Source organism: Grampus griseus (genome assembly GCF_964374135.1).
Source record: "Grampus griseus genome assembly, chromosome: 3".
Taxonomy (NCBI): Eukaryota; Metazoa; Chordata; class Mammalia; order Artiodactyla; family Delphinidae; genus Grampus; species Grampus griseus.
Window position 1 is genome coordinate 63477372 of NC_139019.1, and position 26905 is coordinate 63504276.

At 38.1% G+C, this 26905-nt stretch overlaps 1 protein-coding gene across 2 annotated transcripts in view; it reads left to right on the forward strand.

Moving 5' to 3' along the window:
- Window positions 1–26905, forward strand: part of MSH3 (mutS homolog 3) — a 180909-nt gene that overhangs the window by 16642 nt on the left and 137362 nt on the right. For both annotated transcript variants that reach the window (XM_082650995.1, XM_082650996.1), the window contains exons 4-8: window positions 248–454; window positions 2089–2205; window positions 2606–2723; window positions 4353–4498; window positions 14390–14556. In XM_082650995.1, the coding sequence (XP_082507121.1) occupies window positions 248–454; window positions 2089–2205; window positions 2606–2723; window positions 4353–4498; window positions 14390–14556 (755 nt within the window). The remainder of the gene's footprint in view (window positions 1–247; window positions 455–2088; window positions 2206–2605; window positions 2724–4352; window positions 4499–14389; window positions 14557–26905) is intronic.

Genomic DNA, 26905 nt, shown 5'->3' on the forward strand with positions numbered 1-26905 from the left:
AAGCTTTTTTAGTTTAGGCTTTCAAAATTTGCTCAAATAATTATACAGTAGTTTAGTTTGGCTCACTTTTTTAAGTCATTTACTTTGAGAAAATTCCAAACCTGCAAGAAAATATGCCTAATACATGATATACTCTTGTAAACTTTTCACTTGGATTCACCAATTATTAGCCTTGTGCCAAATTTACGTTCTGGAACTATTATTACAGTTAATACTTTTTAAACTATAAAAATCTTTCGGTTGCCAGGACAAGACACTCAGTCATTGTGGATCATCACATAGCAGTTGTGAAAACTTACAGAAGACTTCTGATTCTAAACCATCTAACAAACGGACCAAAAGCATCTACACCCCCTTAGAATTACAATACATAGAAATGAAGCAGCAGCAGAAAGATGCAATTTTGTGTGTGGAATGTGGATATAAGTATAGATTCTTTGGGGAAGATGCAGAGGTAAGTTGTTTTCTCAGACACTGTTTCCTGTTTTTTTGTCCAGCCTTAAATATTTTCCAGTGTTTTTATTTCATTTTCTGACCTCATGGAGAAGCTAATGTGATCAATTACCTTCAAAAATACTTTCATTTAAAGTAAAAACTAAAAATAGACACAAGCAAACTTGGTGGATGCTAGATTTGTGGGGAAGGAAGTGAGGGGTCCCTATTGGAATGTTCGTGCTTATTCTCCATGGTGCTGGCCCAGTACCTTTCATCCATCGAAAGTCAGTTGTGAATGAACCATAATCATGTGAGTATTCCTAATGAAGACTCAAGCAAGAAAAAGAAAATTGAGATGTACAGATATTCCTCTTTTTACCCTTAACTTATGAATTTTCATAGCCAGGAACATAGTTAAATCTCAGTGGAAGAGCACATTAACTCTGCCAGCCACCAACAAGTGTGTGAAGTCTTACAGGTCTCCGTATATCAGCTGTCTTGCTATCTTAGTCTAAGGTGGGTTTGTATTTAATTTGGGGTGTTTGATAATGGCCTAAGTTAAGAAGGTTAAAAGTAAATTTGAGCATTTAGGGGCAAGCTTAGGCTTGGTATTGCTGGTGGTGCTGTTGAAGTCACGAATGATTGTGATGATCTCTTAGTTTTAGGCCTGGTTGGATAGTACATCTTCAGAGAGTGATGAGGTGGCTCGTCTGCCACCTCATGAATGGGGAGTGGAGACCTGGCCAACTTTTGTTCTTCTAGTGTCCTGAGTCCTGTGGCTGGAAAGTGGTGTTCTCTAGTTCAGATGGCATGATGCTCTCTTTTGTGTCATGAAATTAGACTTTGAAACAGCATCCGCGTGTTTCCTGAGGACAGGAACCACGTGGTTGGCCTCTTATAGATGAAGGGGTGAAAGAAGTGCTGTTGTCTGCCCTTCTCTCTAGGTTGAGTGCTAAATTCAGCCTTGACCACAGTAAAGACTGATGTCTTCTTGCCCTGCAGTGATGAACTAATACAGTTCAGAGACAGGTGGTATAGGGGAGTGAGAGTGGAGGAATGACTCCAATTCCGTGGCCCCAGTGGGCAATATCTAAGCCCTGGGACTTTGTAGAAAAACGTAGGGAATCAGGTGGTGCTGCCTGATTCTGCATTCCTATCATTCATGCATCATTAAGTAGCTAACCAGACCAGGGAGTTCTTTTCTCACTTCCTCAAAGATGCCCTCTGTCCAAGGAGGTTCATCATGTATGTATACTCTGTGGTATCTCCTAATTTTCAGTTATTTGCATGTGCTAAGTAGCAAATTCTTATTCTACTTCAGTCTCATGGTCTCTGTGTTGTGCAGGGAAAGCTCAGCACTTTTAAGGTTTTGATAGATCTAAGCACATAAAAGAAAACCTGTCATATTTTTCTAAGTTGTTTATAAATATAGATGTTGGCTTTGCGGTTAGGCCATGGACGCTGTTAAAAAAAAGATAAAACCATAGGCTTGTACACAGTGAATGTCTTTTAAACTTTTTATTGACATACCGCACAGAGAAGTGCACAAATCCTAAATGTATACCTTGATGGATTTTTAACAAAGTGAACAAACACTGCACAGGGAATCTAGAAGTAGAAATTTATTGATATTTTCTTCTTAAATTTTTTTAGATTGCAGCCCGGGAGCTCAATATCTATTGCCATTTAGATCACAACTTTATGACAGCAAGCATACCTACTCACCGGCTGTTTGTTCACGTACGCCGCCTTGTGGCCAAGGGATATAAGGTCAGCTTTGGCTTCAACTTGTGGGAAAAGGGGATTAGAGTCTCTTCCAGAGAGGGAAATGTTTTCTAAGATGGTAGGCTATAACTGGTTTTGGAATTTGATATTTTGGAGAAGTTAAAATTTGTCATAATTATTGGCAGTATAGCTCCATGAGTTTTTAACATACTAGATATTTAGGGTAAAAAGTTTTTTCAACTCTGTGATGGAGTGTTTCATAGTGATTTATCCACACTTGCAAGGTCCTTGTGGTACTTATTACTTAAGCCCTACCTCTGGACATTGTGGACTAATTTGTTTATTTTAAATGTTTCAGAATTAACCTTTCAAAGTCTAGAATTAATGTTTTGTTAACAAATTTTCCATCGTATTTGATATGCAGTATTTCTTACTTTTGTTGAAGGTGGGAGTTGTGAAACAAACTGAAACAGCTGCGTTAAAAGCCATTGGGGACAGCAAAAGTTCACTCTTTTCCCGGAAATTGACTGCTCTTTATACAAAATCTACACTTATTGGAGAAGATATCCTTTTCAAATAGGAATTGTTTTTCTTAAATGTTACAAGGACTTTGTTTTAAATAGCATTTTTTAAAACTGTTCTTTGATTGGGTACCTTTTTGATGAGATGAGGCAGTATGGTTACCTTGACCTGTGATTCGTAAGGTACTGAAGAGAGAAGAGTTGATATTGGCTGGAAAGAAGCATTTTTCAAATGCCATAGTAAAAGGAGAGTTCATTGTATTTTAAGAGCAAGAAAAAAGAGAGCCTGATAAAAGATGATAGCAAGTTAGCAACTGATGTGAAATTGCATCTTTCCTAGGCCTTTGTGGGCAGTGGTTAGGTGCTTAGGGCTTACAAGCTCTTGTAGATCTTCCTAAGATGAGACCTAAAAAATAGCTTATTTACTTCAAAATGTGAAAAGAAAACTACCAAGTTAACACACAGTTAACTGCTTATAAAACATAATAGTAGGTCATCTTCATTAATTGTTAGCATCATAAGAATTTTATTACTTTTCAAAATGGATTGTAAGCTTTCTCACTTGCAAGAACCCTCAGTATATATAATGATTGCCCCCCAGTTTATAGTCATTGATAAATTCAATGAGTTACTCGAAGCAAAATGATTTTAACAGCAAAGTCATAAAATTCTATCAATTATTTAAAAACCAAATAATTATATATCAAATATGATAAGGAAGCATTTTGTTTACTGTGGAATGGGGTCAGGTCTCTCAGAATAAAAGAATGTAGGGATAAGGTCTTAAATGATACTGTGTGAAGGTATTGCTGTTATGGTTTATTACAGATGTGCTTATTTAGACACCTGCTTAGCTTCTACCCAAATTCTGAAGGCTGTTTTATTCCATTAATACCATGAATATGGAACGATTATCACTCAGAGTGGACCCCAGACCATTAATAGCTCTTTGTTGTTTTAAGCTGATCAGGCTGTAAGAACTTCGCAATTTTATTGTTTCTTTTGCCTGAACTTGAGTCTCTTTTTCAAAGCCTGCTTCTAAAACAGCACCCCTCCGTGCTTCTCTTTTGCTGCTGCTGTAGCTCTTATCTGCTGATGCCCAAAGTGGATGTTCCCAGACTGACTTTGTCCAAAATCAGCTTTCATCCCTGAGAATTTATGTAATGGACTTACTGCACACACACACACACGCGCACACACACACACACACGTATGTATGTTTCTGTTTTCTTTTTTGGTTTTCTTTTCTCATATCTTTTAAAAATTCTCTTGCTATGTCTGAGAGCTGTTAGGTACTTTAACGGAGGAAAGTAATTTACACTATTTTAGTGTATCCATGCTTTGACTTGTGGAATTAAACATCATGAGATTGTTAAGGAGTCAAGGCTCAGCCTTATCCAAGTAAAGCAGAGGGTTAAACATTGGTGCTTCCACAGGATCTGAGGCATATCACAGGCCCTTTGGAAGTGAGAGGATAATAGTTGTCTGTTCTCATGAGTCTTATATCTTAGGGAAGATAAGTCATGTAACTATGATCAGAATAAATCAGAAGAGTAAATGCTGTATGGAAAAGTTTTGCATAAAGCAAAAATGCCCAGGAAAATGAACCATTATTTTAAGGGAGAAAAGCTAATGGGAATGTAGCATTTGTTTTTCTTTAATGATTATTACATGTAAATCCTTTAGTCAAGCTGGATGATGCTGTTAATGTCGATGAGATAATGACTGATACTTCTACCAGCTATCTTCTGTGTATCTGTGAAAATAAGGAAAATGTTAAAGACAAAAAAAAGGGGAACGTTTTCATTGGACTTGTGGTAAGTACTTTGTAGGTGAAGAATGAATGATAGGGACTTCCCTGGTGGCGCAGTGGTTAAGAATCTGCCTGCCAGTGCAGGGGACACAGGTTCAAGCCCTGATCCGCGAAGATCCCACATGCTGCGGAGCATCTAAGCCCGTGAGCCACAACTGTTGAGCCTGTGCTCTAGAGCCCACGAACCACAACTATTGAGCCTGTGCACCTAGAGCCTGTGCTCTGCAGCAAGAGAAGCCACCGCAATGAAAGGCCCGTGCACCACAACGAAGAGTAGCCCCCGCTCGCCACCACTAGAGAAAGCCTGCACACAGCAACGAAGATCCAACACAGCCAAAAATAAATAAATAAAATTTAAAAAAAGAACAAATGATAGATGTTCAAAGAATCTTTAAATATGTGTAATCATGTATGGTTTATAATGAGGCTATCTGATGGGTTGTGTCCTCAAGTAATTATACTAGAAAAATATTTTCCTCCCAATTTTATATGTTAAGTTACTAGTTATAATTTTCTCAGGTGGCTACTTGGCACTCTGTGCTATGGAGAGATCCAGATAGTTTCTGTCCATGGGCTCTAGCAGTTTAGGGTTGAAGATTGACCCAGTGACAGGCATGCATGTGGACAGTGTACAGATAGCAGAATAAAAGTCAACACATGCATGGATAACAAAGGGTTTTACAAATTTCCTCTAGGGATTTGAAGTTAAACACAAATGATTATGGGATTGTCATATCTAGTTTAGAGGAAAGTTTGAGAGTTAAAGGGAAATGATAGCTGGCTAGTACAAAACTCTTTTTAGTAAGGATTAGGAATATTTATAACCAGTCTTCCAGGTAAGTATAATTTGTGAATCATAGTTTTATTGATCTTGCCTTCTGGCAATTTGTGAGCAGATTTGCCCATTTATAGACTTACTTGGACTCTGCTTAAAATCTTAGGTTTAAGGACCCTTTGGAACTATTAGACTCCCTTGTTCTGTTAAGCACAAGTAGGATACTTTGCCTAATAATAACTCATTCTCTTTGTTTTTTGCAAACTTCTGCAACCAGCTACAATATCAACAAAAATTCTTACAACCCAAATGTCTCCAAAGTACCTTTTAATACCTCATTCTGACTGCATAACTTTGTGCTAACTTGACATTTGCTTAATCAGTAAGCCTTTCTCTCTGGACTTTGCATTACTGTTGGATGGCTCTAAATGATTTTTTTACCCTTGAGAAGCACTTTTTATCTAGCTGCAGGCAATTGAACCTACCTACAAATAGTAAGGTTACTTGCTTTTAAGCTTTATCAGATGTAATGTGCTATTTTATATTTACCTGGAACTCAATCTAAGGAGCAGAGCTGATAGTATACAACTCCTACTTTGTGCGGTTAGAAATATGCTCTGGCCTACTGCCAAAGTTAACCGTAGTGTATGAACTGGCATGCAAAAAAAAAAACCAAAGAAATGATAGTTTGCATCTCAGGCATTTTCTTGGGACCCATTCTTTACCTCACCAACCACTTTTGGGCTGATGACATCCAGAGGTCTGGTCCAGGCTGCACCTCTCTTGTGAGCTCCAGGCTCTTGCTTCCAACTCTTCATTGGACAAGGCACTCAAATTCAGTGTGGCTGAAACGGATCTCATCTTCCTTTACCCTGTTCTTGCTGGGTTTTTCCCTGTTGTGGTGAGTGTCACATGTTCCCCAGTCACTACCTAGGAGTCATCCTTTGGATACTGGTAGTTAGTCTGAAATCAAAGGCTTTTGCGTTGTAGTGCCACTGCCATCAGGCCCGCTACCGTCAGGCTGGGCAATGCACAGCTTTATACAGACTGACTATGGGTTTATCAGTGTTACATATCACACAGAGTAGTACATGTTGCAGGTTTTATGACATAGACCATTTCTCTGATTTAAAAAAGCAGAGGGGAATTTATCTGGCTGATAAATTTATTACTTGAACTTCTGTTAATAGCTTTTGTAAAAATTTGGTTGTAGATTGGGAGATAAACTTATATGTGTATGCTAATGTACTTACAGTCAAGCTATCTGGCCACTAGAGAAGGCCTCTGGACTAGAATTAAGGAACTTCCTTGAGCCAAAAATGAGTGATTTTTTAAAAAGTTATAGAATAATCAAGGAAAAAATGCATAAAACAGAAATTTACAGTGTAATATTGAGACAACCACCCAGGTTAGGAAATACAGCACTGCTCACAGAAGGGCCCCTTCCCTCTGGAGGTAACCATAATCCAGACTTTAAGGTAATAATTCCCTTGCTTTTAGATACAGTTTTACGTCCTTAAAAAGTATATAAATGTAAATATATTGTATGTATCCTTTTGGGTCTTGCTTCTTTGTTTACCATTTTGTACATGGGATTTATCAGATATTACATGTGTTACCTTAGTAGTTTTTTTGTTATCATTGCTACATTGTATTTCATTTTACAGTTTTTTTATTCTTGTGGATTCTTTCCAGTTTTTGCTTGTACAAAGGATACACTGTCAACCTTTTTGCACATGCCTTATACATGTGCCTGAGTTTCTCAAGAGTATATAGGTAGGGGAGGAGTTGCTGACTTATAGGATGTGGATGTTTTCAGCTTTCTTAGAAAATGCCAGGCAGTTTTCTGGAGAGGCTGTGTCAGTTGACTTTCCACCAGCCAACCATGAGTGTAGGGACTGGTTGTTTTTCCTCCTGTTAGCTCATGCAGTCTGTTACTGGCCCCATGCCTTTCGTAATTGTCAGTAGTGAGTAAGAGTGTGGCTTGTGGAGTCAGACTATGTGAATCTTGCCTCCACCACTTTATTGCCCCTTGACCTTCAGTAAATTACTTAATCTTTTTCTTCTCTTCCAAACGATGATCTTTTCCAGGTTATCTTGGCTATTATTGGCTTGGGGTGATGGAGATGGCTTTTACTTATCATAGTTGTTTCCCTGGATAGACTATGTACATAGTGTTTATCAGAGTTTGTTATATTTGATTTTTTTTGCAAAAATTATACTTTTTTTTCCTTCAACGTTTTTATTGGAGTATGATTGCTGTACATTGGTGCGTTAGCTTCTGCTGTATAACAAAGTGAATCAGCTGTATGTATACATATATCCCCATATCCCCTCCCTCTTGCGTCTCCCTCCCACCCTCCCTATCCCACCGCTCTAGGTGGTCACAAAGCACCGAGCTGATCTCCCTGTGCTATGTGGCTGCTTCCCACTAGCTATCTGTTTTACATTTGGTAGTATATATAAGTCCATGCCACTCTCTCACCTTGTCCCAGCCCACCCCTCCCTCTCCCCATGTCCTCAAGTACACTCTCCATGCCTACGTCGTTATTCCAGTCCTGCCCTTAGGTTCTTCAGAATCTTTTTTTTTTTTTTTTGGATTCCATATATATGTGTTAGCATACAGTGTTTATTTTTCTTTTTCTGACTTAGTTTACTCTGTATGACAGACTCTAGGTCCATCCACCTCACTACAAATAACTCAATTTCGTTTCTTTTTATGGCTGAGTAATATTCCATTGTATATATGTGCCACATCTTCTTTATCCATTCATCTATTGATGGACACTTAGGTTGCTTCCATGTCCTGGCTATTGTAAATAGTGCTGCAATGAACATTGTGGTACATGACTTTTTGAATTATGGTTTTCTCAGGGTATATGCCCAGTAGTGTTATTGCTAGGTCATATGGTAGTTCTATTTTTAGCTTTTTAAGGAACCTCCATACTGTTCTCCCTAGTGGCTGTATCAATTTACATTCCCACCAACAGTGCAAGAGGGTTCCCATTTTTCCACACCCTCTCCAGCATTTATTGTTTGTAGACTTTCTGATGATGGCCCTTCTGACCAGTGTGAGGTGATACCTCATTGTAGTTTTGATTTGCATTTCTCTAATGTTTAATGATGTTGAGCATCCTTTCATGTGTATGTTGGCAATCTGTATATCTTTGGAGAAATGTCTATTTAGGTCTTCTGCTCATTTTTGGATTGGGTTGTTTGCTTTTTTGATATTGAGCTGCATAAGCTGCTTGTATATTTTGGAGAGTAAACCTTTGTCAGTTGCTTCATTTGCAAATATTTTCTCCCATTCTGAGGGTTGTCTTTTTGTCTTGTTTATGGTTTCCTTTGCTGTGCAAAAGCTTTTAAGTTTCATTAGGTCCCATTTGTTTATTTTTGGTTTTGTTTCCATTTCTCTAGGGGGTGGGTCAAAAAGGATCTTGCTGTGATTTATGTCATAGAGTGTTCTGCTTATGTTTTCCTCTAAGAGTTTTATAGTGTCTGGCCTTACATTTAGGTCTTTAATCCAGTTTGAGTTTATTTTTATGTACGGTGTTAGGGAATGTTCTAATTTCATTCTTTACATGTAGCTGTCCAGTTTTCCCAGCACCACTTATTGAAAAGGCTGTCTTTTCTCCATCGTATATTCTTGCCTGCTTTATCAAAAATAAGGTGACCATAAGTGTGTGGGTTTATCTTTGGGCTTTCTGTCTTGTTCCATTGATCTATATTTCTGTTTTTATGCCAGTACCATACTGTCTTGATCACTGTAGCTTTGTAGTATAGTCTGAAGTCAAGGAGCCTGATTTCTCCATCTCCATTTTTCTTACTCAAGATTGCTTTGGCTATTTGGGGTCATTTTTGTTCTGGTTCTGTGAAAAATGCCATTGGTAGTTTGATAGGGGCTGCACTAAATCTGTACATTGCTTTGGGTAGTATAGTCATTTTCACAATGTTGATTCTTCCAATCCAAGAGTAAATCTCCATCTGTTTGTATCATCTTTAATTTCTTTCATCAGTGTCTTACAGTTTTCTGCATACAGGTTTTTTGTCTCCTTGGATAGGTTTATTCCTAGGTATTTTTTGTTGTTGTTGTTGCAATGGTAAATGGGAGTCTTTCCTTAATTTCTCTTTCAGATTTGTCATCATTAGTGTATAAGAATGCAAGAGATTTCTGTGCATTATTTTGTATCTGCTACTTTACCAGATTAATTGATTAGCTCTAATAGTTTTCTGGTAGCATCTTTGGGATTCTCTATGTATAGTATCATGTCATCTGAAAACAGTGACAGTTTTACTTCTTTTCCAATTGGATTCCTTTTTTTGGTTTTCGTCTCTGATTGCTGTGGCTAAAACTTCCAAAACTGTGTTGAATAATAGTGGTGAGAGTGGGCAAGCTTGTCTTGTTCCTGATCTTAGAGGAAATGGTTTCAGTTTTTCACCATTGAGAACAAGGTTGGCTGTGGGTTTGTCATATATGGCCTTTATTATGTTGGGGTAAGTTCCCTCTATGCCTACTTTCTTGGAGGGTTTTTATCATAAGTGGGGTGTTGAATTTTGTCGAAAGCTTTCTCTGAATCTGTTGAGATGATCATATGGTTTTCTCCTTCAGTATGATAATATGGTTTATCACATTGATTGATTTGTGTATATTGAAGAATCCTTGTATTCCTGGGATAAACTCCACTTGATCAGGGTGTATGATCCTTTTAATGTGCTGTTGGATTCTGTTTGCTAGTATTTTGTTGAGGATTTTTGCATCTATCTTCGTCAGTGATAGATGGCCTGTAGTTTTCTTTCTTTGTGACATCTTTGTCTGGCTTTGGTATCAAGGTGATGGTGGCCTTGTAGAATGAGTTTGGGAGTGTTCCTCCCTCTGCTTTATTTTGGAAGAGTTTCAGAATGATAGGTGTTAAGTCTTCTCTAAATGTTTGCTAGAATTTGCCTGTGAAGCCATCTGGTCCCGGGCTTTCGTTTGTTGAAAGATTTTTAATCACAGTTTCCAATATCAGTGCTTGTGATTGGTCTGTTTATATTTTCTATTTTTTCCTGGTTCAGTATCGGAAGGTTGTGCTTTTCTAAGAATTTGTCCATTTCTTCCAGGTTGGCCATTTTATTGGCATAGAGTTGCTTGTAGTAATCTCTCATGATCCTTTGTATTTCTGCAGTGTCAGTTGTTACTTCTTTTTCATTTCTAATTCTGTTGATTTGAGTCTTCTCCCTTTTTTTCTTGATGAGTCTGGCTAATGGTTTATCAATTTTGTTTATCTTCTCAAAGAACCAGCTTTTAGTTTTATTGATCTTTGCTATTGTTTCCTTCATTTCTTTTTCATTTATTTCTGATCTGATCTTTATGATTTCTCTCCTTCTGCTAACCGTGGGGTTTTTTTTTGTTTTTCTTTCTCTAATTACTTTAGGTGTAAGGTTAGGTTGTTTATTCGAGATGTTTCTTGTTTCTTGAAGTAGTATTGTATTGCTATAAACTTCCCTCTTAGAACTGCTTTTGCTGCATCCCATAGCTTTTGGGTTGTCATGTTTTCATTGTCATTTGTTTCTAGGTATTTTTTGATTTCCTCTTTGATTTCTTGAGTGATCTCTTGGTTATTTAGTACTGTATTGTTTAGCCTCCATGTGTTTGTATTTTTTACAGTCTTTTGCCTGTAATTGATATCTAGTTTTATAGCATTGTGTTTGGAAAAGATAATTGATACAATTTCAATTTTCTTAAATTTATCAAGGCTTGATTTGTGACCCAAGATATGATCTATCGTGGAGAATGTTCTATGAGCACTTGAGAATAAAGTGTATTCTGTTGTTTTTGGATGGAATGTGCTATAAATATCATTTAAATCCATCTTGTTTAATGTGTCATTTAAAGCTTGTGTTTCCTTATTTATTTTCATTTTGGATGATCTGTCCATTGGTGAAAGTGGGGTGTTAAAGTGTTAAAGTGGGGTGATTGTGTTACTGTTGATTTCCCCTTTTATGACTGTTAACATATATAGCACCTTATATATTGAGGTGCTCCTATGTTGGGTGCATAAATATTTACAATTGTTATATCTTCTTGGATTGATCCCTTGATCATTATGTAGTGTCCTTCTTTGTCTCTTGTAATAGTCTTTATTTTTATTTATATATTCATTTATTATTTTTGGCTGTGTTGGGTCTTCGTTTCTGTGCGAGGCCTTTCTCTAGTTGCGGCAAGCGGGGGGCCACTCTTCATCGCGGTGTGTGGGCCTCTCACTGTCGCGGCCTCTCTTGTTGCGGAGCACAAGCTCCAGATGCGCAGGCTCAGTAGTTGTGGCTCACGGGCCTAGTTGCTCCGCGGCATGTGGGATCTTCCCAGACCGTGGCTCGAACCCATGTCCCCTGCATTGGCAGGCAGATTCTCAACCACTGCGCCACCAGGGAAACCCAGTAGTCTTTATTTTAAAGTCTATTATGTCTGATATGAGAATTTCTACTCCAGCTTTTTTTTGATTTCCATTTGCGTGGAATATCTTTTTCCATCCCCTCACTTTCAGTCTGTATATGTCCCTAGGTCTGAAGTCGGTCTCTTGAAGATAGCATATGTACAGGTCTTGTTTTTTTTATCCATTCAGCCAGTCTGTGTATTTTGGTTGGAGCATTTAGTCCATTTACATTTAAGGTAATTATTGATATGTATGTTCCTATTACCATTTTCTTAATTGTTTTGGGTTTGTTATTGTAGGTCTTTTCCTTCTCTTGTGTTTCCTGCCTAGAGAAGTTCCTTTAGCATTTGTTGTAAAGCAGATTTGGTAGTGCTGAATTCTCTTAGCTTTTGCTTGTCTGTAAAGGCTTTAATTTCTCTGTTGAACCTGAATGAGATCCCTGCTGGGTAGAGTAATCTTTTTCCTTTTCGTCAGTTTAAATATGTCCTGCCACTCCCTTCTGGCTTGCAGAGTTTCTGATGAAAGATCAACTGTTAACCTTATGGGGATTCCCTTGTATGTTATTTGTTGCTTTTCCCTTGCTGCTTTTAATATTTTTTCTTTGTATTTAATTTTTGATAGTTTGATTAATATGTGTCTTGGAGTGTTTCTCTTTGGATTTCTCCTGTATGGGACTCTCTGCGCTTCCTGGGCTTTATTGACTATTTCCTTTCCCATATTAAGGAAATTTTCAACTATAATCTCTTCAAATATTTTCTTAGTCCCTTTCTTTTTCTCTTCTTGTGGGACCCCTATAATTCAAATTATGGTGCGTTTAATGTTGTCCCAGAGGTCTCTGAGACTGTCCTCAGTTCTTTTCATTCTTTTTTGTTCATTCTGCTCTGTGGTAGTTATTTCCACTATTTTGTCTTCCAGGTCACTTATCTGTTCTTCTGCCTGAGTTATTCTGCTATTGATTCCTTCTAGAGAATTTTAAATTGCATTTTTTGTGGTGGTCATCATTGTTTGTTTGCTCTTTAGTTCTTCTAGGTCCTTGTTAAACGTTTCTTGTGTTTTCCTCATTCCTCATTCCTGATCCATTTCCAGGAGTTTGGATTATCTTTTCTATCATTGCTCTGAATTCTTTTTCAGGTAGACTCTGTATTTCCTCTTCATTTTTTTGCTCTGGTGGGTTTTTGCCTTGCTCCTTCACCTGCTGTGTATTTCTCTGTCTTCTCCTTTTGTTTAACTTACTGTGTTTGGGGTGTCCTTTTCCTAGTCTGCAGGTTCGTAGTTCCCGTTGTTTTTGGTGTCTGCCCCCATTGGGTAAGTTTGGTTGAGTGGGTTGTGTAGGCTTCCTGGTGGAGGGTACTGGTGCCTGTGTTCTGGTGGGCAGGACCACATCTGGTGGTGTGTTTTGGGGTGTCTGTGAACTTAGTATGAGTTTAGGCAGCCTCTCTGCTAATGGGTGGGGTCGTGTTTCTGTCTTGCTAGTTGTTTGGCATGGGGTGCCTAGCATTGGAGCTTGCTGGTCGTTGAGTGGAGCTGGGTCTTAACGTTGAGATGGAGATCTCTGGGAGAGCTCTCACAGATTGATTTACATGGTGCTGGGAGGTCTCTGATGGACCAATGTCCTGAATTCGGCTCTCCCACGTCAGAGGCTCAGGCCTGACAGCCTGCTGGAGCACCCTGAACCATCAGCCACACGGCTGGAGAAGATGAGCTGTGAGTTGGGTGTCAGCCACTGCCCTGTTGTAGTTCTGTCTCAGCTGTCTCCAAAGGTCACCCAGATACATTGGGTTATTCCACCATTCCTCAGAACTTGCATATGCCAGTCTGGGATTTGTAGATGTCTTCCTGTTACTCTTCATTGAAATACCTTGCATTGGTAGTGAGAGATATGCTAATAGTGTTAGTTCTCTTCAGTTCAGAGACTGGGACAGTCTGAGCCTTCATGTGGCCAAGTCAGGAGCAGCTGGCCAGCGGTCCCAAAGTGATAACATGTCAGATTCCAAGAAGGCTTTTGCAACTAGAGAAAGCCCGCATGCCGCAACGGAGACCCAATGCAGCCAAAAAAAATCTTTTTAACTAAAAAAACCAAAAGAATGTGACTCCAATAAAGAAATTAACATGCCAGAAAGAAAAGCTGTGTAGTGGATGCTGTGGTGAGCCACCCAGACCTCGCCTTCAGGACAGACACTCCCATCCCCCCTATATTTTTTATTTATTAATTTTATATATTGAAATAGTACCTTACTCCTACTGTGGTGGCCATGTTTCTAGAAACATATCACTTCTTACTCTCAGTATTGGCAGCCACTATTTGTACAGTACTTTATAGCTTAGAAGGTGTTCATTTATTTTCTGATTTGACCCTTACAATAACTCTGTGAGGGAAGTAGGCTGGTTTATCCCCAGTTACAGAGGATGACCCTGAGGCCCAGGAGGGTTTAATGACTTGTCACAGTCACTCAGTCCGGTGTGTTAGATCCAGGACTTAGTTGGACTCAGGGTGTCTCTCTAAAATCCCATCTAGCATAGTTTAGATTGGTGAGTCTGACTTCTTATTTAAGAGTCTTGGAAAGCAGACAGGTTTTCAAACATTTTAGAAATGCAAGTACATACTTGTGAGTGTCGTCTTTACTATTTCCACGTTTATTAATGCTGTGTCATAGTTACAATGGGGAAAATATATATATTTTCTGTGCCATTATATTTTTGTTTTTAGGGGGTGCAGCCCACCACAGGTGAGGTTGTGTTCGACAGTTTCCAGGACTCTGCTTCCCGTTCAGAGCTAGAAACTCGGATATTATGCCTGCAGCCAGTGGAGCTTCTGCTTCCATCAGACTTGTCAGAGCAAACAGAGATGCTCATCCACAGGACCACAGCTGTGAGGTGAGTTGGCACATTGCTGGAAAGTCATGTTGATTCTGAAACTTAGATCTGATTCCCAAACTGATAATAAAGTTGTTAAAAATGATTTTTCTTTATAAAAATATTTCATCAGTAGTAGTGGAAATTCCGAAAAAGAAAACCAAAATGACCCTTAATGTCACCTTAATGAAGGCTTTTAGAAGTTGCTCTTTTTAAAGGGGGTTATGATATTTAATGAAATTATTTGAAATTAAAGGGTTTATGATATTATTAAATGATATTATTTGGTAATTAATCTTCAGTTTCTGCAGGTAATCATTTCTTAGAAAGTTTATATAATTTTGGAAATGCCTTATTTGTGCTGCAAGTTTCAATTTGTGGCTGAGTCCACTAGTTAAATTTACTAGATCTCTGGTCACTCCTCTTATTTATGAGGCAGTGTGCTAGGCACGATGGCGTATGGAGGGAGAAGATGTGCTTGTGATATGTGTCTGGCAGAGTTTATAATCCAGCGGGAGAAGCAGATGTGTAGAGACCTAACTGGATTCCCAAAACATGGTGTATTGCATGACAGACATGAAGGTGCCTAGGTGAGAAGATTCTGTACTGTTACCCAAGGAGTTTGGTGGGAGAAGAGACTGAAAAGGTGGGCTGGGGCCCGGGTGAAGAGGACTTTATATATTGAGGAATTTGGACTTTAGACCAGGCCGGAGAGCCCACGAAGATTTATATTTAATAGGTTGACAAATCAGTTGGAAAATCAAATTAATTGATTCAGTGAAGTTCTGTATGTTTCTTTGTTCTTCGAGTTAAATGTTCCTTTTTCATCTGACTTGAAATTCTTTCAAAGTAGCTTTCAAAATATGTTTTTCTGATTGTAACCCTAATCCATATTCATTTAGGAAAAGTTGAGAGTTAAAAAAAACCCCATAAAAATAACAAGCTATAACTCAGAGATAACTACTGTTAAACATCTTGGTGTATTATTTCTGGGTATAATCATTTTTTGTTTATAAACTTTGATTCATGTTACAAAATCAGTTTTGTATTCTGTTTTTTTTTAAATTCCCCATGTATTTTTTTACTTTATTATGGAAAATTTCAAACGTATATGAAATTATACTGAATAGTTTAGTGAACCCCATGAATCCATCAACCAGCTTCAGTATTTCTCAACCAGCCAATCTCATTTCATCTATAACTCTACGCTCTCCATCCCTGGATTATTTATCTGAAGCAAATTCTAGAGAACATCATTGCATCTGCCAATATTTCAGTCAGTATTTATGAAGACAAGATGACTACATAACATTCAGTCATATAAGTGGATCATACAGTAATTTATCTATTCCCCTTTTGTTAGATTGTTTTCATTTTTTTCAGTATTACAAATATTGCTATGATGAATATCCATGCATAGAAATATTTGTGTGCATTTCTGATTATTTCCTTAAGCTAAATTCCTGAAAGTGGAATTAATTGGTTAGAGAGTATAAACATTTAGGAAACTCTTGATTGCTTGCTAGAGTTGGTAATATTAATTTATACTTCTACCACTGTAGTATAGGTAGGTTGTTTGAGCCCTTGCTAGTATGGGAAGTGATCACTGAAATAATTTCTGCCAATTGGATAGACGAAAAGTTCTGCATGAATTCCCCTTATTTTGTTCTTAATCCTTTTCTGACAGTGTTCAAACTTGGATAATTAAAAGTCAGACAAGTAGACTTGATAAGGGATGCTGCCTTTGGAGGGCTAAAAAAGTTAATAAAATCTCTAAAGATTTTAAAGATAGTCTTCTAAAACTATATTTCCCATATTTTATATCTTTGATTTTGTTAATTTTCCTTCATACCTGAGTGTATATTTGATTAAATTAGATGTAATTGAGATTAAAATTGATCAGTTGAATCAACACTCTCATTTTTCTGATTTCCACTTATTTTTTAGCTTTCATTTATTTATTTTCATAATTTATGATTTATTTTTAGTAGAATACTATGATTCAAACCAGTACTACTGAACAACAGCTAGAAATGAAGACCACATTAAGATTTTGAAACAGCACATCATTTAGAAATCTTTCACACAAGATATAATGCTCAACAGACAAATGTATAAATTAATGTAGACAACTGGAAATTCTTCAGTTGGCATAGATTATCCCATTTTGGTGACAAACACTTTTTTAACTAGACAAAATATTTGAGACTATATTATCATATCTCATACCATGATTATTATTCATTCTCAGAAAATTGGATATATTCAATTCTAGCTAAGTATAATCACAGCATTCTAACTAGAAAGTCTTCTTTTTTTTTAACATCTTTATTGGAGTATAATTGCTTTACATTGTTGTGTTAGTTTCTGTTGTATAACAAAGTGAATCAGCTATATATATATACATAGATCCCCATATCTCCTCCCTCTTGCGTCTCCCTCCCACCCTCCCTATCCCACCCCTCTAGATGGTCACAAAGCACTTATTTTTATAAAAAAATAAAGGCAAAATTCAATAAAACATTCCACAAAGACATTGCCAAAATGGAATTTTTTGGCTGGCAAGCCTGGGGATGTTCCTAAATGTTTACTCATCAAATGAGATTCAAAAGCCATTTGGCATACCAAAGATAGTTTGGGTGTCATATGTGGGTTTTACCAAATTTGATGACTGCCTTTGTCTTGTTTTATTTTGTACTTTTCTGGTTAGCATTGGGAGTATGTAATTTTTTCTGTGTGTACTAACCACATGTAATTTTTTATTTTATTCACATAATGGACTAAACACTCAACAGTTAATCCACATTTCTGTGTAGTCTAAAGCTGATCCATATCTAGGTGTAGAATGGAGCAGTAGAGATTCAAAAGTCAAACGGTCAAGCAGTGTGGCTCTTGTGACATAGGGTTTGGGTTCGAAAATTGGCTTTCCTCGTAGCGACTTTGGTTGAATTACTCAATTGTGTTGTCCTTCAGTTTCCTTTTCTGTAAAATAGAGAAAGTAAGCATGTTTACCTCATAGGATTGCTGTGAGCATTAAATAAGTTAAAATAAAGGCAAAGTGCTTGAAACAGCACCCAGCATAAAAAGCTCTCTATAGATGGAAGCTGTTCTTTCTGTTATTCCCATCAGCCATTATCTCTCTGAATACTGCCTCTCCCCTCTGCTCCACTAGACCTCCTACTAGAAGTATGTTGGATCTTCATATTCTACTCTCTGTGCATGGCCCTTTACGGTGTCATCTCCCATCCACAGCTATGATTTTCATATGGTTTTTGGCCCTTGGGGATTTCCTTTTTTTTTTTTTGAATCTCTTGAAAAAACATTTTTGATTATATATTAATTCACTATTTCTCTGTATTTTTAGTGTACTGCCTGGACCAATTAAGCCTCCATACTTAATGGTAGCATTCCATTATTTTTATGCTTAGAAATATCTCTCCTTATTCTGAAAACACTTACACAATTACTTATATTTTATTTTAGTCGATTTATTATTTTAAAAAAATTTTTACATTCAACTTCTAATTCACTTTTATTTTGCTTTACTGTGTGAAGTGTGGTCCTACCTTAATTTCTCCCTAAATGCTAGTGGGTCCACTTTAACATCCATACAATTTAGCTTTTATCAACCTGAGATACAGTTCCTAGCCTTGTTTAAAAGAAAAAAAAAGAAAAAGTTAGCAACGGGGATCGGGAATGCTTTTTTTTTTTTTTTGCGGTATGCGGGCCTCTCACTGTTGTGGCCTCTCCCGTTGCGGAGCACAGGCTCCGGACGCGCAGGCTCAGCGGCCATGGCTCACGGGTCCAGCCGCTCCGCGGCATGTGGGATCTTCCCGTACCGGGGCACGAACCCATGTCCCCTGCATCGGCAGGCGGACTCTCAACCACTGCGCCACCAGGGAAGCCCGGGAATGCTTTTAATTAGGGTATGAAGAACAGAGCTTGCCAAAACTCTGTTCCATATTTACTACCAGTAAATAACATAGCATTGAATTTTCAAGGAGAAAAGTTTGTTTTGTGTTTCTGGTGGTATCTTCTTCTTTGTTTTAAATAGTGATGGGTAGGTTCTTGAGTCTCAGATTTAGAATTCCTTTTTTTTTCTTACACTATAAACCTGAAGTTAAAACCATCCGTTTTTGTCACTTAGTGGTTGATATTTTATTAATACTGAAGACATAATAGAGCTTTGTGAGAAAAGGCAGAATGTTTTGGAATTACAGAATATCCATTTTAAGTACGTATTAGGTTTTTTGTTTTGTTTTGTACTTTTTAACTTTGACCACAAGAGGTCTCCAAAGCATTTCATATACCATGGATAACAATTGAAAGACTACGAAAAGCTTTACTTTTATTTGTCTAGATACAGAATTAATTTGTATTGTATGATAATTTAGAGTAAATAACTATTAGTCAAAGATAGTACTAAGCTAAAGTTATTCTTTCTCAATAATGATAAACTATCAATTTTTCTTCAGTGAATTATCTTTTATAGATAATTTATGTAAAATTTTATAGATCATTTATGTAAAGTGTGTTTATAGATTTCAATTTGGTTCTTAGAAAATTAGTTTTACTATATTAATTGTTATCTTTTCCATTTGTTGTAAGAATGTATACATTCTTACATTCTCTATAGAGAGAAACAAAGGGAAAGTAATGATTTTAAGCACTGTATTAACTGCAGTTAAGATCACTTTAGCTTAGAGATGTTATATGTTTATAAAACTGGTCAAGGGCTTCCCTGGTGGCGCGGTGGTTGAGAGTCTGCCTGCCGGTGCAGGGCACACGGGTTCGTGCCCCGGTCCGGGAAGATCCCATGTGCTGCAGAGCGGCTGGGCCCGTGAGCCGTGGCCGCTGAGCCTGCGCGACCGGAGCCTGTGCTCCGCAACGGGAGAGGCCACAACAGTGAGAGGCCCGCATACCGCAAAAAAAAAAAAAAACTGGTCAAGAGGAAAGGTATAGAAAAAAATAAACAAATATTAATTAATATTTACTAGTTCTCAAAGAAACTGATTTTTGAGGCAAGTCAGATGAACAGAGCAGATGATGGTCAACTTTGAGTACAGAGAGGGAGAGCTTTCTGGGCCCTGACATAACCAAGGAAGGCCTGTTGGAGGAGGTTGGCTGGCATAGGGGCATTTGCAGGACAGGGGGCTTTGAATTGGTAGTGGGGAGGGAGGACAGTATGTTTGTGTGGAAACGACATGAACTCTGGGGCCCACAGGCTGGAAATAGTAGAGGAAGTGTGAAAACAGTGGGGAGACTTTTCTGATTGGAGGAGAACTTTCGTGCTGAGAGTTGGGGGAAGAGAGAGTCAAGGACATTAAAATTCAGCCAAGGGGTGTGGACTCCTAATGGAAGGCAGTTGGGTCTCTGGGCAAAGAATGGCATGATAAAAGAGAAGAGGCCTAGTGCGAGTGTTGAGATAAAAGAAATAAATAAACAGTTCCCATAAAAGAAAAAAGTGTACAGAGAAAAGGATAAGATCAAAGAATTTGGAGAATGTCAGTAGTTGGGAGTCGGAGGAAGAAGGATAGAAAGAAACATAAAGGGAGGAGATAAAGAGCCAGGTAGAGAACCAGGACAAGGTAGGGATATGTAGTTGTAGTCCATCTGTTGCAAATGATATGGTCAGTGGTGTGTATGAATTTTTTACAATATTAACTCTTAAAATTTTCTGAAGCTGCATGACATTTAGAAAATTATACTTGGCTAAAAACTAACCGTGACCAGTTGATACCATTTATCCATCTGGTGAGAAAGGATGTCTAGGTTCCCCCCTTGGCCTTTGCTAGCATGGGTGGAGTTGGACCACATTTTTTTACTGTGGTGTTTGGCTGGAGTAGAGTGGTTATTGTCTAAGAGTTTTCTGTCTTGCTTGGCTGCACCTTTCCTGGGTGTTTGGGGAGAGCAGGATTGTTGGACCTTTTTTGCCTGCTCCTGTTGGCCTTTCCCGATTGTCAGCTTCTTCACCTCCAAGGCTGGGATATATGTGGCAAAAGTAAACTCAGGGGACTCACCTCTAGGTCTTGAGTTCCCTGCTGGTCTGCTTTCTGTCTGCCTTTCAGAGTGTCTTCTGTTTGTTTTATGTATAATGTCCAGGGAATTGTACTCAGCAAGAGAAAGAGGGAAAAGTGTGTTTACTCTTCTTTCCCAGAGCAGAAGTGCTTCTAATCAAGATCTTATTTTAGAGATTGTTCTGAGTATGAATGAACTTTGCTTCCTTGATATTACTTTAATTTAATTAAAATAAAATTTAAAAAGCACTTGGATTATGTTGATAATCCAATGTGCAAATCTTTACTGTAGTTTTGTACGTGGGGTGAGTCTGACTCAGGGAAAAAGAAAACTCCATTTTCAAATTTTTTATAATTTAAAACAGTTTAAAATTTGTTTTGGTATCACCTAAAGTTTAAGCATGTTAGAATATTTTTAAAAGCACAACCAATGGGGAAAGTCCTTCTTCCGTTCTTTGGTGAATTAACAATCTGAGCAGACAAAAAATAACCGTAGTGAAGTTTTACCAGTCCTCCATCAGAGTGCTGTCACGAGGATTAAGTCATATTAGCTTTTTATAAAGTTTCTCCTTTATTGCTTATTACCAAAAAAAAAAAAAAAATAAGTATTTAAGTTAAAATTCGAAAAGAATTGAAGGAAACTCAAAACCAAGTGAATTCAGAGAGCCTGGAGAAGGGCATAAATCAGGTGTAGAGTCTTAGGTCAAAAGAGGAGTGGCCCTGGAACAGGGAAGGTTGGGAGTCGGTGATTCTGAGCACTGGTGGAGCCGAGTCACACTTGGTTTACTTACTTGATAGAATTCCAAGCAGTTCACAAATAAATATTTTTTACTTTCATAGTTAAATATTTATTTAAGGTATATTAAAAATGTATAATTAGTGAATCAAACCTGTGATTTCATAAATTTTTATGGCATAGGAAGATTCTTAAGTTGGTATTTGTGTTGAAAAAACAGTGGGTTGGTTTACCAAAAACTACTGAGTTGTAGTAGTGATGTACTTGCAGATGTGGGAACATTCTTGAAGGTGGAGGGGGAATGCCTGAGGTAGGGGGAACATGCTGGAGCACACTTTAGGGGCAGCATATGTCATGTTTATCTGCTTCTTGTCATTTAAGTTCTGTATGAGTGTTAGAGCTAAATCCAGTATAAATGGGACCATTGCTTGAATGAAAAAAATCCAAACCAGAGTTTAAGAGAAATACAGGTGATGTATTTGAGGTCCAGAAAGGGCATTTAAGCTCCTTGGAGTTGGGCTTGTCTCCATTTTTTATAGTAGTTGACCTTTCTAATTGAGGTATTTTATTACACTTTCAAGTTTATTTTATTAATTTAGATAGCTGGCAGTAAATTCTGATTGATGATTCTTTTCTTATCCCTAAGAAATATTTGTATTGATAGATGTTTGCAGTGGATTCTCACCTTTTGATCCATCCTCTGATTTGCACGTTATTATTCATCCATCCATTCATTCATTCATTCATTCTTAAAAATATTCATTGTGTGCCAAGCTTATTACTAGATGGTGAAGATACAAAAATGAGTAAGGTCGCTACCTTCCGGATTCTTACAGTCTACAGGGCTGGTAGTCATGAAAACGAACAGTTATAACAAAAGTGCCAAATGTTATGGTCTTATAGAGTCACTGGTAGCATAAGAACACGAAGCTTTGTCTGTGCAGTTAAGCGAGGCTTCCCAGAAGAGTATGCCAGCGTTGAGACTCGAGAATGACAGCCAGGCTGATGGGGGTTTGAGAGAGCGTGGCTTTCTCAGGGAAAAGAAACTAGTTTGGTTGGCTGCCCTGCCAGGGTGAGTGTAGCAGCCTAAGGCAGGACAGATGTGGGGTTTGGAGAGAAAGATTGTATAAAGTGGAACTGAAAGAGAATCAAGGTTGGAACAGTGGAGAGAGAGCAATATTAAGGAGGGGTTGGATTAAGAGTCTCCTCAGAAAAAGGCAAAGAAGGGATGGCTTGTGGCAGAAACTGTGTCATAATAATCTTTTGTGTCCCCAGGACCTATTATAGTAGCTTGAATATAGTAGGTACTTAATAAATGCTTGATGAGTGAATGACTAAACAAGTAACTTTTGGAATAAGGAGAATAATGAATATTTCCTGTTTGTTTTTCTTAGGAAAAATGAATTGGATTTTATAAACATGAAGGGATTGTTGTAGTAGCTGGAAATTCGTACGGGATATATGATGGTAAATGTGTATTTAAATGGTATGAGGATAGCCAACTCATTTTGGGAAGACCATATTAATTTCCTATCATTTGACAGCAAGGTTCCAACCTCATCTCTGGCACTTGAAACTTTTTCTACTGTGATGCTCATAGGAAATCTTTTTTTTGTTTTTTTCTCTTTCTGTTCTGTTTTTCTTATTTTCTTTATTCCTTGTTTCTAGAGTAGGAGATAAAAGGTAAAGTTGGCTCCTTTTTCCATTCTGTTTCATTCTGTTTATTAGGTAATAATTTTCACTTCACTATTTAGAAAATTCAAAATTAGAATATTGATTGTGGTAGTAGATATGGTAGTGGATTAAGTAGCAGAAATAAATCTAATACACAGTAGGAAAATGTGTCTCAAGGCAAACATTTAAAGAGGAAGTCTTAATATATTAAAAATCTGTTTTATATTGATTTCCTTTTAAAAATTATATTAATTCCTTCTCTGGTAGAAATGCCATTGTATTTTCAGTAGTTTTCTTGGTGCAGATAGTTTTTACATCTCTAGCTAGAACTTTTAATGGGTAGCACTTTAAAAAAAATTTATATATTTATTTATTTTTGGCTGCGTTGGGTCTTTGTTGCTGCACGCGGGCTTTCTCTAGTTGCAGAGAGTGGAGACTACTCTTCATTGCGGTGCGTGGGCGTCTCACTGCGGTGGCTTCTCTTGTTGCTGAGCATGGGCTCTAGACACGCGGGCTTCGGTAGTTGTGGCTCTCAGGCTCTAGAGCGCAGGCTCAGTAGTTGTGGCGCAAGGGCTTAGTTGCTCTGCGGCATGTGGGATCTTCCTGGACCAGGGCTCGAACCCGTGTCCCTGCATTGGCAGGCGGATTCTTAACCACTGTGCCATCAGGGAAGCCCTTAATGGGTAGCACTTTTAACTCATATATATGAAAATCCAGATTTTAAAACACAATAAATTAATAGATATTCTACAAGAGTGTTTGCTGTGTGGTTTATCTAAATAGTGAGCGTCTTTGTGCATTTTCATTGAGTGTAACTCCTCAGGAATATCTCTATTTTAAAAGAATAATGGGGTGTACATGTTATAGGTTTATTGATAGTAGTTGAATAGGAAAAAACAGAATTTGAGGAGTCTGGAGGAATGATTACTACAGAGAACTCCCAAGGTGGGGCCAGTCTACTTGAACAGAAAAGTTGGGAAGCAATTGTGTGAGATGTGCAGAATTGTTCTACTACTTTTACTTGATTTTTGTAAATCACCTGTTTGTTTGGGCTTGGAGATTTAATTTCATAAAGTCTCCTAATTAAAACATTTTATTCTGAAGTTACATGATCACCAAGGTAATTAGTGGCAAAGCCCACTAGATCTCCAGTCCTATTTGATGTTGATAAGTCCACCTCCTGCCATCATTAAGATATAACCTAATAGCAGTATGAAGTACAAAAATCTCCATAATTGAACTCTTTAAAAAGGTAGCCATCTATCCTTAGGATCTCTTCAATTATTTTTCTTCCCTTTCCCTCTTCATAGTTCAAAGATTCATTTCACGTTCTTCCCTTCTAACAAAGCTTCCTTTCATTGTCTACCTTAAACCAAAACCTTGGTTCAAAGCGCACCCCGCCTCCCCACCAGGCTTGCTTATGTCGGAGCCTTTGTGGTCGCAGACTTATCCATTAGTCTTTTCAATGACTCCTTCCTGTCAAACCATTCTGCTGAAAGGAGATTTCTTACTAATTTCCATTATTTTTGTTGATTACTCTGAAATTATTCCCTTATCTCTTATTTTCAGGCCAGGAAGTTCTTCTCCCTCCCATCCTCTTTTTGTGAATTCTTTTTAACCACTAACCCAAGTCTTCATCCCTAGAGCAATAAAAGTCTGTGAAGTCCTGGCTTGCCTTTTCCCTCTACCATTTTTCTTCTCTACCTCCCTTTCCCTCTTCCCTTCCTTACCCCTCCTCCCTTCACCTTTTTAAAGAAAATACCTGTCTAGTATTTGATTCAATATATAATTTGATTTAATATACATAATGCTGAGGTTGATGCCGTTTCTCCAGGCTTGCTTGGGAGCCCCTTCACACAACAGCAGCTCAGAAAACTCTGACAAGTTCTTAGGACTCTTTCCCTCAGCACCATCATGAGCTCTTTCTGTTACTTTGTACCTTCAGCTCTGATCCATTGGCCATGCTGAGCTGGGCTCTCCATCTCAAGGGAGTGGACATGGGCCCTGAACACACTGTACTAGATTGTGTACTAAATTGCCCCCAGCCCTAACAGGAAGGCTGGTGGAGAAAAGAATTCATGATGAGTGGATCTCTGTGTCTTCCCTGATGGCCATGTTGGACCCTGACCACACCACAGGGTTAGTCTTTACCTGGTGGGGCCATTGAGATCAGGAGAGTGCTGAGTATCACATGACATCTTTAAGATGGTTTGTGTCCAGCCAGGGAGGCCTGCACCTGACCCACCCATCAAGGCAGTGCTTTTTGAGCTGTGGTCACAAATCATTAGTGGACTATGAAAACAATATTATGGGTTGCAATTACCACTTAAAAAAAAGAAATACAATAGTGTGGAGTCAAAGATAGATGGGTGCGTTGTATGTAATAAGCTAAGTATTGTTGTATGAAGCTTTGTTTTGCCATTTGCTATACATCCTAATCATGATTTAACCCAAGAAAAAGTTGCTTCAAAGACAGATTGACTTCCGGTCATTCCTGTTAACAACAAATCAGGTAAGGTATACAAAACACATTAGCTAAATAATGTTTCCCTTTCCATTCAGCTTCATAAGCAGTTATTGTACAGTTACCCTGGATCTTCTTGAGATTAGAAGATCCATGACCTTTGCCCATTAAAGGCTACCAGTCTACTTGGAAAGCCAGCACCTATACAAATCGCTGCAGTACAAAGTAGATTATATAGTGTGTGTGATAGGAAAGCAAACTAAATACTGAGAGAGTACATGAGAGGGAGAGGATAATTCTGTGTAGAGCAACACTGCTCAGTAGAAATGTAATGTGAATCACATATGTAATTTAAAATTTTTGGTAGCCACATTAAAAAGTAAAAAGAAACAGGTGCAGTTAATCTTAATAATATACTTTAATTCAGTATATCCAAAATATCATTTCAACATATAACGGTTACATCCCTTTTTATATATTAAATCTTTACATTCCTTTTTACAAAGTTTTCGAAATCCAATGTGTATTTTACACTTACAGCACACTTCAATTCCAAGCAGCCCTATTTCAAGTGCTCAGTAGTTCCGTGTGATTAGTAGCTGCTGTATTAGACAAATGCAATTTTATGCAATGTAGGGAAGCATCATGCAAGAGAAGGCCTAGAAGGATAGGCAACACTTAACTAGACAGGTGTTGGGAAAATACATTGCACAACGAGAGAAAGGTTTAAACACAGATGAAATAAGGGTTTGTAGTGACTTCCCTGGGGGCTCAGTGGTTAAGAATCCGCCTGCCAATGCAGGGGACGCGGGTTCGAATATCTGGGAAGATCCCACATGCCGCGGGTCAACTAAGCCCGTGCGCCACAACGACTGAGCCTGCTCTCTAGAGCCCGCGAGCCACAACTACTGAGCCCGTGTGCTGCAACTACTGAAGTCCACACACTCTAGGGCCTGTGTGCCGCAACAAGAGAAGCCACTGCAATGAGAAGCCCATGCACTGCAACGAAGAGTAGCCCCCGCTCGCTGCAACTAGAGAAAGCCCACATGCAGCAACGAAGACCCAGTGCAGCCAAAAAAAAAGAAATTCTAAAGAGTTTGTAAAAAATAGTGAAGCTCTTACTATATACCAGGTATATTCCATGATGATTACTCATATTAACTCAGGTAATCTTCACAACAAATCTTTGAGGTAATTACTATTATTATATAGTAATTACTATGTAATTTATAAATTATAAATTTTTTATAGTGAGGAATCAGGCACAGGTGGTCTAGTAGCATGTATGCATATATGCATGTATCTGTCTTTCTGTCTTCAAAGATTACCTTGTCCCAAACCCAGGACCTGTGAATATATGAGGTTAAATGACAGAGGGGAAATAATGGAGCTACTCAGCTGATTTTAAGGTAGGGAGAGTACCCTGGATTATCCAGGTGGGCTCAATAACCACAAGTCCTTTAAATGTGGAAGGCGGGG